The sequence below is a fragment of the Dermacentor albipictus genome, chromosome 3 (assembly GCF_038994185.2).
Source record: "Dermacentor albipictus isolate Rhodes 1998 colony chromosome 3, USDA_Dalb.pri_finalv2, whole genome shotgun sequence".
NCBI lineage: Eukaryota > Metazoa > Arthropoda > Arachnida > Ixodida > Ixodidae > Dermacentor > Dermacentor albipictus.
The window spans coordinates 44,750,875-44,763,705 of record NC_091823.1 but is presented as its reverse complement, the minus strand read 5'-3'; the positions used below and the strand labels follow the sequence as shown (position 1 = coordinate 44,763,705).

At 41.4% G+C, this 12,831-nt stretch overlaps 1 protein-coding gene across 3 annotated transcripts in view; it reads left to right on the top strand.

Moving 5' to 3' along the window:
- The window catches only part of Pfas (phosphoribosylformylglycinamidine synthase), a 39,996-nt gene extending 29,203 nt beyond the window's left edge, over nucleotides 1-10,793 (top strand). For all 3 annotated transcript variants that reach the window (XM_065427015.1, XM_065427017.2, XM_065427018.1), the window contains exons 19-23: nucleotides 110-311; nucleotides 1,188-1,391; nucleotides 5,742-5,885; nucleotides 6,421-6,576; nucleotides 9,381-10,793. In XM_065427015.1, the coding sequence (XP_065283087.1) occupies nucleotides 110-311; nucleotides 1,188-1,391; nucleotides 5,742-5,885; nucleotides 6,421-6,576; nucleotides 9,381-9,703 (1,029 nt within the window). In that variant the 3' untranslated portion in view covers nucleotides 9,704-10,793. The remainder of the gene's footprint in view (nucleotides 1-109; nucleotides 312-1,187; nucleotides 1,392-5,741; nucleotides 5,886-6,420; nucleotides 6,577-9,380) is intronic.
- The last annotated feature ends 2,038 nt before the right edge of the window (nucleotides 10,794-12,831 follow it).

Below are 12,831 nucleotides of genomic sequence, written 5' to 3'. Positions count from 1 at the left end.
TTATACAGATATAACTTAGCGGAATGGAAAATTTTGTTTCGCACATCAATAGCAATGTGTGCTCTGAAACAGTGTAATGGGACTTCAGAGGCTACAAACTCCATTACAGGTGTCTGTGAAGGTTGATGGTACAGAGGTGATCTGTGGAAAAGTGTCCGAGCTGCGTGACAACTGGGAGGAGACTAGCTACAAGTTGGAGCTTCATCAGTGTGATCCTAAGTGTGCCACTCAAGAAAGGCAGGGGCTTTTAAAACGCACATTGCCTCCATACAGGTTGACTTTCAGCCTGGAGATTCCACGACGCAACCCTGGCAAGTATTGAAATATCCCAGTACACTGCCATTTCTTTTCTTCCATTATTAAGTATAGGCAAGATGAAACGTGACTGTAGCATGGCGTAATTGTTAATAATACTTATGAACATTTACTGTGAAAATAAATTGCTTAGGAACCTTTCATTGCTTGAAAGTTGATTCAAAAAACAAATTACTGTATTTTTTGGGTACTGAAATGTTTTCAAATAGGGAGGCTTGAGAACAATTGTGGCTGGTAGATGTTCCTACTGTGCTTTTAATGTTAGCATTTAGGCATTGACGCTTTTCATGAGCATAGAAATATGTTTTTTTATGGTCGAGATGATAAAGGATTTGAAAATACACCTAGTTAGTTGGTATTAAATAGCTATGGCCAGCTGACAACTAGACAAAGGCGTACGCAGAAAAGGACTTAAGCAAAAGGTGATAGTGTCCCTATTTATGTCATCCCATCCCTGCAACCACGTCCAGTTGCAGTTGTCAGCAGGCCATTACTATTTAAGATGACAATTGTGAGCTTTCTAGCTCATAGGAGCCACTCAGTGACAGGTCTGGGTTAAAAAGCAAGCTTGAAATCAAGCTGTACACATCTTTCGACTTGTAGAAGAAATCAAGATGAAATGTTTAAGGCATGTTCATTGATAACGTCAAAACTTAAGAGTGAATAATGTGCAAATATTGATATACCAGTGGTGTCCTTTTGTATACTTTAGCTTTGTGATGAACTTCGTTTATATTTACTCATTCATTTATATGTTGCACTTGAAGTGGAAGTTGTTTATTTCTGAGTATTATTCTAATCAAACCTCCACGTCATTGTATTCACATAACATGTAACAAATATCTACTCACTCAATTCATCTTGGTCCTCAGACTCAACGATGAAGGTTGCTGTGCTTCGGGAGGAAGGTGTGAACAGCGACAGGGAGATGGCTGCGTCATTTTACATGGCAGGCTTTGAAGCCTGGGATGTGACTATGACTGACCTCCTGGAGGGAGCTGTCACGCTGGATGGCTTCCAAGGCCTTGTCTTCCCTGGCGGTTTTAGTTACGCTGATGTGCTCGGCTCGGCTAGAGGTGGGATTTTGTTTTACCTTTCTATCTTGTTGTGTGCCCCCTTTAATATTTTAAAGAAAAAGACAATGAAAGAGAAAACAAAAATAATTGGAGGACCACCATATTGTGCGCCTTAAACCAGCTGGCCTCAGTGCTAGTAAGCTGTTACGGAAGGTCTTGTGCATAAATTCTGCTACCAGGTACCACAAGCATAAATAACACATTTCAAGTGACTCTACTTTGCAGCACAGAAAATTTGGTTTTTGGTTGTTACAGGAGCATTTTTGAAGTTTTGTGTGCAGCATTGTAAACTGAGCACACTAAGTTGCCTATCAACCTGCACATTGGCGTGATGCAGTTTTTGTACTGTTGCATTACTTTCCAATGTGGCGGGTCATTTGCATCAGCACCTAGTAAGATCATTTATATAAGAGCAGAGTACGTGATCACGTGAAATCTTGCAGGCAAGTTTAATGTAAGTCATGTATACCCTGTGCCTGATTGTCACTCCAAATGCAAACTATCTGGCTGTGGTTCTAGGTGGGTAATTCAGTTACAATGCAGGCACCAAAAATATTTGCCCTCAGGGGATCGTGCCACACTAAAGAAAAATGCATGTCAGGCATGTCAGGCAAAGAATATTCTTGTTCTTTCAAAACATGTACATATGATGGACACTTCTGGTGTCCTTGCTGGCGTTATAAGGCTGAACATGATGTCGTAGAAGTTTGATTCCTGGCTTTGGGGGCTGCCTTTCGATCTGAATAGAATGCAAAAATACCCATGTACTAAGATTTTGCGCGTGTACACATGCACACACACACACACTTACACAAACAGGTGGTCAAAATTTATTTGTAGTTCTTCAGTACAGCTTTCCTCATTTGCCACATAGCAGCTTTGAAACATTAAGCACCAATTATTATTATTCTCATTATTATTATTGTTGTTGTTGTTATTACATCTTGAACCTTCCTTTTGCACTAAATAACTATAGTATAGCAGCGCAGCCATTGAAAATGAAGGGCACTTCTTGCTTGAAGCTCACCTAGCTTGTATACACAGCCAATCTTTTGTCTCATTGTACCTCTTCCCTTATGCATAAATTTATGTGAGTTTGCATGCATAAAAGTATTGGAGCTAGGTGTGCAAATATTCAAAGGTTCTGAATAAGAAATATTGTCAAATTTGATTTGAAGACTGAATCGAATAGTTGCTATTTATACATATGAATAATTTTTTAATAGTTCTTGAATATCTTAAACTGTCAAATGAGGGTGATCAAATGAAGGATTGAAGCAAAAGTGCAATAAATTTCATCCCAGCGGCTGCAATAGACATAAAACGCGAGAAGTTACACAGTGAAGCATGCTATACATCGCTCAGGGAGCCAGGCTTTTCCAGCTAAACTGCTATCATTCACACTCATGGAAGAGTCCCGAGTATACAGATCAAATTGCGTTATGTATTCACGCTGATTTAATTGTGCTTTTAGTACATAAGGAATGCTTCATAATTTGCAATGTAATTGCAGAGGCTTGTTAATGCTGTAATGGGAACATTGTTTGTATATCAATGATGAAAATGGCTTTTCACTGCTTAAGAACTATAAGAAAGTTATTAAATACTCTATTCAATCCGCTTCTGGCATTATTAGATTTGTATGTGATTTAAAAAGTAACTACATTTGCACAGCCCCTAAAAAGCATTTCTGGCGATCTTGTTGGATGAAGACAATTTAATGGATACAAAACCTACCGGTTGCCTAACCCTGCATATCCTTGAAGTCCGCCTCAGTGAACTGTGATTAAACTGCTTGGTTCAAAGTTTTTGTTAACTACTTTGCTTTGTGTAGTTGTCTCATTTATACTGTAAAAGAGCCTAAGGACATAATGGAGGGTTGAAAAAAGCCAGGTCTGAGCCCCTCTTCCAAACCTCCCACATCCTAAAGTATGTTATCCTCCCCATGCAAAAGATACTTCTTCTCTTTATTCGGTATGAAACATGACTGAGTTCCAGACAAGACCGTTTTTTTTTTCCCCTTGTATTGTTGGCAGTGGTTGGTTTAATCCCACGCTGTAGCTTTTGCAAGTCGGGGACAGATATGACTGCTTATCTTTTCTGAAGGGAGCCAAGTCAAGCACATGTGCCGGAGTGCATTTCCACATAGCTTATCTCTGAGTACTGATAGCCTACTGATAACCCATTTAGGTGAATGACAGTTACTGAGTGCAACTGCAGAAGAAGAAAAAAAAAAGTGCAGTCGCATCAATGAACTTGAATGCCACACCCTTGTGCTATTCCTGCAGATTGACGACAAATTTCTTTTGGCCTTATAGATGCCTTGGTGGTACTTGTGACAAATTTTAATGCCTTAATTCGAGATATTTATTGAAGTACATTTTCCATAACTATTATTAGCTTTAAAAGCATATCCACTGCACTGAGAAGCCCCAGTAATAGCTACTAACAGCTCCTGGAAACACTTCATAGATGCAACCTTCATAGCTTAAGAATGACAGAGGCACCATATGGTGGAAACTGCGCTTCTTGCAGTGCTTGTTTGCTTCAAGCATTAAATCTTATTTTCGTGCTGTACAGTTGCCTTAATGTAAACTTCTGCTTGTGTGTATAATATTATGCAGTTATAAATATTAAATAATCAATGTGCTTGAAATTGAAATCATAAGGCTCGGCATGCACAATCCCTCTTTTTTATTACTTCTGCTTATGATGCTGTTTATGCAATAGCCCCGCTGTAAGAAACTACGTACTATACAGAGTATTTGACTGTTTAAATAATTGCCGTTACGTTCCTCTGTGCATGTCATGACTTGAATAGTGGTATGATGTAGGAGAGCTTTTGTGACATTAGGTGCAAACAAATGGAGGCATCAGGCCAACAATGTTGCCTCTCTCCAAACTAATTTTTTTGTTTTCTTTTTCATCTGCCGTTCAAGCTTAAGAGTCAGCTTTTTGTTGAAACTGTGCTGTTGCTTTGACACGTTTATTTATTCATTTACGTGAGGGTTTTACATTGCCATGGTTACGAGTGTCATGGTCATGTCATTTTCTGTTATGGTGGCTCTCCTCTCCGTTCTCTTGTCCCATGCTAAAGGTAAAAGAATTTGCAGTGATCAAAGGGAGAGTTGTGGTTTGGTGGTGGGGGCACTTTTTTCCCTGGTGTCCCTCCAATACACTCCTGTTCTGGAAAACAAAATTGTATTGAATTGTTACAGAAGACTACTTTGCAAAATCCAGCGACAGAGTTCTCTGCTGCATTCAGTGTGCATCCCTGGTTTGCAGCATTGCGTGATAATCAGCCGCATTTACCAGGTGCTCTGCGACGCGTTGCAGCAACTTTCAGTACTATCCAATTTTAAAGCCTAGACAGGCCATAACAAAAGAAAACTCAATTAATTATACACTGCGCGCTCGATGGAATGAGCCTTAATACTGTTATTATTGGGTGAACAGCTAATGATTGCAGTATAAAGAACTAAGCTCTGAAAGCTTCTGTATCAGTAATCCTTTAGCTATAACTGTGGTGGATTCAAAGTGGTGTCTAGCAGTACAGGATGTATGCCAATGCATGGAGAAATGAAGTGAGTCCCAGTTCGCATTGTGTTGAGTTCGAGTAACTCTTTGGGCAGTAAAGCTGCAGATAGCAACAACAAAGGTTTGCCTCCATCTCCAGAGCTTTCGAGCCATAATATATAAAATAAGGGGCCGAATGGACATTGTGGAGTCCGCTGTACCCTGTGCGCAAAAACGTTGCTTGTTTGGCTGAACACCTGCTCGCAACGGTTTTTGGGATTGCAGAGACCACAAAAAAGATAAACTACTCTGTGGCTAAACATATGTTCCTGAGTTAGGAGCACTGTGTAAGCTACATCACTGAAGTGCAGAATGTACTTCTCAGTTTCAGACTGTATGTGAGCGATGTGTTGTGTTTGGGGCTTTTTGTTTCCGCATTACAAAATCTTCTTGCGGGTAGGTGTCTCTTGTGCAGAGTCTAGCCACCATATCTCTTGCATATTATGAAAGTTTAGAGTTTGAGCAACAGAAGCTTTGAGGACAGCCTGCTCCTCATCTACGATTACTATAAGGAGCCTCACACACCTGTGCGTATCAAGTGGCATCAAGTTAGCATGCGTGTATATATGCATATATATATATATATATATGTCTGACTTGCGTCATTGTAAATGATGCACACAACATTAAAGGACTGCGCTTATTCAAGAATTGTCACTGGCTTTTGATGGGCTATGCATGCCAGGAAATGTTGAGCTGCTGAAAAGTTCAGTATTATCAATTTAGAAGTGCTGCGACTTGTCTGCTGTATCTAAATTCCATTTTCTGACACAGGTTGGGCTGCGAGTCTCATGTTCCACGAGAAGCTGGCTGCACAGCTGGCTGCTTTCAAGAACAATCCTCTCACATTCAGCTTGGGAATCTGCAATGGTTGTCAACTGATGGCCTTGCTGGGCTGGGTGGCCCCGTACACTTCTTGTAAGCCCCTATAGATGCTTTACTTTTTCTTAATTTTCTTATTCCTTACTGCAAGTGGCACTGTCAAAGCTATTGACAACCTAGACCTAATAAGCTACAAGAACAAAAGAAGCATTATGTTGAGTTGAGAAATCATTTTATTTATGGCTATTTTGTCATCACCAGCCTATTTTATGTCCACTGCAGGACGAAGGCCTCTCCCTGCGATCTCCAATTACCCCTGTCCTGCGCCGACTGATTCCAGCTAGCACCCGCAAATTTCCTAATTTCGTCACACCACCTAGTCTTCTGCCATCCTCTAGTGCGCTTGTACTGTGTATGTGTGTGTGTTTGTGCATGTCAGTTCTTTGCGCCTCATCATTGTCCTTGTCCTAGCCCAAATAAGGATTCTCAACTGGATGAGCTGCTCAGAAACTATGCTTCATTAGCCACTAGGATTTGGTTCAGTAATTACACTATTTATTCCTTAGAAGAAGGAACTGTACCTTGTATCAACGCCTTTATTTTATTTTCCTTCCCTGCTCCTTTATGCCAGCATCCGGATCAGTGGAGCCGGGAACCCAGCTTCTACACAACAAGTCTGGACGTTTTGAGTGTCGTTTCAGCACGGTGAAGATTGAGTCATCTCCAGCTGTCATGCTCAAAGGGATGGAAGGTTCCATACTAGGGGTCTGGGTTGCACATGGAGAAGGTAAATATCTTGAGTTCAGCCGTGCTGGAGATAGCTGTGCACGTGATAATTTTGAATGCTTTCGTAAAGGCTGCCTTTGTAACTGCCTTGGTGGCTCAGCAGCTATGGCATTCTGCTGTCGAGCACGAGGTCACGGCATCAATTCCTGATCACTGTGACTGCCTTGCACTCCAGTGGGGACAAAATCCTAAAATACCCATGTACTTATATATATTGGTGCAAGTTAAAGAACCCCATGTGGGCAAAATAAATGTAGCCTCTACTTAGTGTTTATTATAGCCCGTGTGTCATTAGGGACATTAAATTCCATAATTTGACATTTCTTTCGGCAGTCCATCATGCACTTTGCATCGATGCAATCTTCTTGAGCCTGCATATTTTTAGTTGTAGCAACTATAAAATGTTGGGATTAATGAAAAGCAATTTGTTCTTGCTGAAAAAGATCAAGATTTGTGAGATGAATAGCTGCTGGCAATTTTCGAAGCTTTTCTTGAAGTTACAGCCAGGTCATATGACATCCTGATGAAGAGCCGAACTGCATACCTGTCACGCGGCAGTTGACATAAAAAATGGAATTTGTGTTCAACTCATAAGCAACAGCTGGCCACATGTTTTTTGAGAGTTACATAGCTATGTGAAAATGTATACCCATAACCTGGCCAACAGGCCTGCAGATGTTTTGTGCACTTTTACTAGGCTTGGCTTGCAGAAAAACACCAATGCTCATTGCTGCAAGTTTCTGAGGAGAGGTACTGAAATTGGTGCTAGTATAATACCTATTAAGTGCATATGTTATGAGCACTGACTGCACTCGGTGTTACTGTTGCAACGTGTTCCTTGAGGTAATTAAGAAGTAGCAAATTATATAGTTCATCAAAATGATAATGAGTGACTTTCATGCAATTTCTGATGTGTACTAGTGCGAATAATGTAATCGAAACAGTCTGTATCACATAACACAAGTTTGCCTGCTCTATTTGGCAGTTTGACTTTCCTCATGCCAGCTGTCAGAGTATCCGCTGACATGCTCTGTGTATACGGAGTGTTTCAGTGAACACTTCAAAATAAAATTTTAAAATATTGCCTGTGGCAGATAGCAGACTTTTAGTCCATTAGCTCGTCTACCAAAAAAGGCGGACATTACTCGAAAAAAGAATTGAAATGCATAATCGACTAATTACCAAAATTATCTAATTACATTTTGGCACACATTGCAATTTAGCGGGTGAGACTGCAAAGCATGCATATCCACTTGGAAAGGATTGCATGGACGCCACCATTTACAAGATATGTGCCGTGAAACGTGCGGTAAAAATGCACTGTCGTTCCACTTACTTTCTTAACAAAGACTTGTCATCCTGAGAATGTGTTCCAAGTGAATCCACCTTGCGAACTCCCTGGCTACAATTTGTAAATTGCAATATGTGCCATAAGCTAATTACTTGAAAACTTAATTAGTGAATCTTAAAGCGAAAGCTTTACTAACTCTGTCGAGCCAAGTTTTGCCATCGCCAGCAATTTGACCTTCATTTGACTGCAGCTATTCTGTAGCCTTGGCTACACATCACGTGACTCACCACGCCGAGCTCCGCCGCCGCCACCGGCTTGGTGCATGCGCTCTTCGCAGCTGGGTCACTGCCTAACCACATGACTCGCCGCGCGCCTTGCTAAGAGGAGTGCCATACTCGCCTAGTCAGCGCGAGCTTATGGGAGTGGGAGGCTTTGAGCCGTCGTCACCAAGCGGCCTCTGACCACCCCGCGGGTATCGCCTAGCGAGCTGTTTCATTGGCGAGGGTCCAAAATGCAACACGTGTCGCACCATCAAGATCAATGTAGCGAATGCATTCGCACCCTGTCTGTTTCTGCTGCAATGCTGCGCATGTTCACGGCGTATCTTTGCATGTCTAGCACTTGTGGTTTCCCTGTGGCACAACAGGCGTCACATCGTTAAACAATGCATGTCTACCTAACCCTAATCACAGTCATGTCTAGCCACCGACCTAGGCACAGTCATCACACCTGGCTTAACGATGATTGTATACCTAAGTATAATAATTACAGCTAAATCAAAGGTTAACCAAGTGAAACCAAGACTTAACCAGGCTAAACCAAGCTTTCGCTTTGCATACCCAGGGTTAGCTGAGCTAAGCCACAGCCAATCTTTTAAAAATTATTTGATTATGCATTTCAAATTTTTGTGCAAGTAATTTTCACCTCTTCGAGTAGACCAGCTCATGGAGTGCAATTGTGCTATCTACCACAGACAATTAAAAAAAATTTTTGAAAGTGTCTGCTGAAACATCTGGTATATGAAAGATTTCCAGCAGTATAAGGTTACCTTATTTGCATTGCCAAGTGAACAGCTTGACAGAATTGCTTCTTATGCTAAACCTGTCAGTTTGATTCATAATTGTGTTCTTTTGTGAGGGCACTGTTGCATACAATCTCATTTTCACCATTCACTCTTAATTGTAAAGCAGCACACTTTATATTGCCATTGGAACAGATTGTGACCCAGCTAGCTCCAAAAGCCATATGACACTTCAATGCACAAGCTCTCTTTCCTATATGCCGCTGCTGTATAGCGGATTGCATCGAGGTGAAAGTACCTGTACATGACACAGATAAAACATTCCATAAAGTTGTACAATTCACATTACCAACTGAACAGCTGGAATAGAACTGCACCTGTACATCAAGTTGACTTGTCTTGGAACTATGTTCCCCCTGCAACAGCAGCTATGTGGTATCTCACGCTGAAATGAAAGTATGTGTATGTGACACAAATAAAATGTCCTTTTCAGGTCGATTTGAGTTCCGGCAGGATGCCTTACTTGAGCAAATGGAGGCCCAGCAGCTGGTAGGTATGCGCTATGTGGATGACGCGGGCCGTGCAACCGAGGAGTATCCGCTCAACCCGAATGGAAGCCCACGCGGCGTTGCTGCTCTCTGCTCAAAAGATGGCCGACACCTGGCCATCATGCCCCATCCAGAGCGCTGCTCCCTTCCTTGGCAGTGGGCCTATGTGCCACAAGAGTGGCAGGGAGGCCAAGGATTCCGCGTCTCGCCCTGGGCCAAGCTCTTTGCAAATGCTTACGACTGGTGCATCAAGACCAAGGCACACTAGCGGTTCCAGGAATGTGTAGTAGCAGTGGTGGACATGGCAGCTCTGCCACTCACAGACACGCAGGATTCTCAGGGCAGCTTACACATCAGCCACTTCAGAAATGTCACATCACAATCTTGCTACTTCTGCTTCTATCATTTTTTTTTCTCCCCACTGCTGGAACTCGAGGTATTTTTTGTAGGAATGTTTTCCTTCATTCAGTATGACTGCATTGCATTTGCAAACATTCTGGCATTTATCTCTGGTGATTCCCCTGCTGTTATTCTGCAATGGTGAGACTGCCCCTACAAAGCTGCAAAGGGGAGGCTATGCTCACTTTACCTTCATGTTCCTGTCATTACAAAGGAGATCTCGAATCTTAATCTTTCTTTTGTTGTAGTCATAAAACTTTAGAACACTTGTCTGAGCCTTTTAGTATAGGTTGCCATTCTTTTCGGGATTCAATACTTTCGTCCAGAAGCTTACAGAATGATTCAAAATGTTTCGTGCAGATTGGACAAAGGATGGCTGCATGCTGCAGCCGGCCCAATCGCATATAGTGCTTCTTTTTTTTTAAGTGAAGCCTTGTTGTCTTACTACACAAACAGCTCAGAGCAGTAAATTCACTGAAATGTCGCATGCCACAGTCGCTTACACAGCGTTCACGTTTCTGCTTTTTCTTTTAGATAACAAATCTTCTTGCGGTGTCTCAATTGCTCCAAAATAAAGTGTTAAGTACTGACCGCAATAAAACTTCTGTAATCAGAAGTGTATAACATCCCCGAGTAATTAGAATTCTCATGGCACTGCAGAGAAATCCATTACAAAAAATAAAAAAATACAGCTGTTAAATTTAAAATGAATGTCCAGCAAGTTCAACATTTTTGTTTTTCTATGTCAATAAATGTTGCTTTAGTGCCATTGCTAGCAGATGTGGTATCAGGCCACAGAGCTCTATTCAGCATTTAAACCAGCTGTATCTTTGCAGATGAAAGTCCAACATGCTGCTGCATGTATTAAGACAAAGTGTACTTCCACAAAATAAATACGCACTTGTGTGCCCACACTACGAAAGTATGAAAAAGTGAAAATAAAGTTATTTCTGCATGAATGCTGTGTGTATTCAATAGATTGGTTCAACACAAGCATGCAGTTATGATCATGGAATCAATGCACCTACTGATTGGCTACAATGGAAGCCACAAGAAAAGCTAAATGAGCTTTTTCTATTGTATGTAGTGCACTGGCAAAAACAATGGCACACAGCTCCTTCGCAGCAGTTGTGTGCGAAACAGATATTTTATTTCATGGTGACTGCATATACAGATAAACATGACAGGCTAAGAAAACTATTTTGGGCCAGATACACTAATATTTCTCTTATGCAAGTGCAATAAACGATTTTCTTTGATCGCTGCCTGTTTTGCCAGCTTGTTAGCTATTTTATCGGCAGGTACATAAGCGCCTAACACTTTCAAGGTGTACTTACATAAAATAACCTGAATCTGGGTCCTTAACTCTGTTGTACAGGTAAAAATAAAATGAAGCCTGTATGACACTGTGCTTCCAAATTAACACAGATCTGTTCTTCATTAGTTCAACAGCATGCATCACAATCCATGGCGTTTGCTATCCAAGCAAGGTTAGGATATGCCCCAAGCAAATATCTGCACAAGTGTTCTTTCAACTCGTAAAAGAGGCAGATTTGCTATATTATAAGACTATCACAAACAATAGAGGACAAAGTAGAGAGACAGAAAGGGCATCAGACTGCTCTTGCTGTCCGAGTCTCCCTACTTCTTTTGCTGTGTGCTTTCCTTTGTGCAACTATTCTCATCATAAATCATACACCTACTAGCCATGTAGGAAGTCCTTTGCAGGTTTCTTTGTTGCTCAATTGTGCAGCCTGAATGCAGACGGTGTGCACGCAAACACTGGTTGCACATCTAGCATAATTTGATGACTAGGCTGGCTTCTCTTCCCAGCTATGGTACTTTTGGTCCAGGCAGAACATAAGCAGCTGTATTTTAAAGAGAAAGCAAAAATTCATATGTATAGTTTCAATGTACAGTCGCGTGCAATACGACTTGCAGCACCCTTGTTCATGGTCGAAGGGGCTCCAGGGCTGCATGGCGGCTCTGAAACCTGAAATAGTGGTTTACTAAATACCACTAATTAAAGCGGTGTTTAGGTCTGGAACTTACCCTCTGTATGTGCAGCCGTACAGTATTGGAGCCCCTTCGACCACAGGCACCAGTGTTGCAGGTCATATTGTACTTAACTGTACATATATTAATGCAATATTGCATCACTTGCAGCACTGTTATTTTTGCAGCTCTTCACTGACCTTACTTCATTTAACATTGATCCTTAAATGCGACAAGAGCTGCACAAGACGCTGGTTCGGCCTAGTTGGACGGACAAAACGCGCATCTAGTTCTCGTGCCTATTGTTCTCTGTTTTGTCTTCTGTCTTATATCATGCTGAAAATGTGTGCTAAGCAAAAACACAGTTGTGTTGATGATTGTGAAGAAACTATTAATTGTGCTGAAAACTTGTGTTCCACACCACCAAAGCACTGCCTATAAATTTTTCAATGCACATTTTAAAAATATTTTTCAGAGCAATGGAGCAGCACTTTTTAGCAATCTTATGTGCTGTATCTCTCTGTGCTCAAGGCACTATCAATGACTTCAACAGTCAGTGAAAAAACAACATTGATGTGGGACAGGCCGTAGTGCTGTCATAGCTCCCAATTTCATTTTGTCTTTCCTGCAAATTAGCATGCTGTTTCTCTTGGTAAATGCAAAAATGTGTGGAGACTTTAGTGTGGTGTGGCACAGGTGCTGTAGTGGTGAAAGAGAACATGATGTAAATTAATCTCATTTAGTGCACAGGCACTTTTCTTGTGCACACTCAAGGCACTGAGCAAAGTGTGATTAGCTTTGCTAGTTGAGACAGTAATGGTCATTACAGAAAATGCTAGGACATTAGTTAACAAAGCACCATGCTGCTTCAACCATGTGTGCTTGCCTTCCACTAGTTTTAGTATGTGCATTGCGTTCTGCCAGGGTTCTTCTCAATGTGCGAGACCAGCATGCATTTCACGCAAAGACAAAGGGGCACTGCAACACTTTTTGAAGACGGCA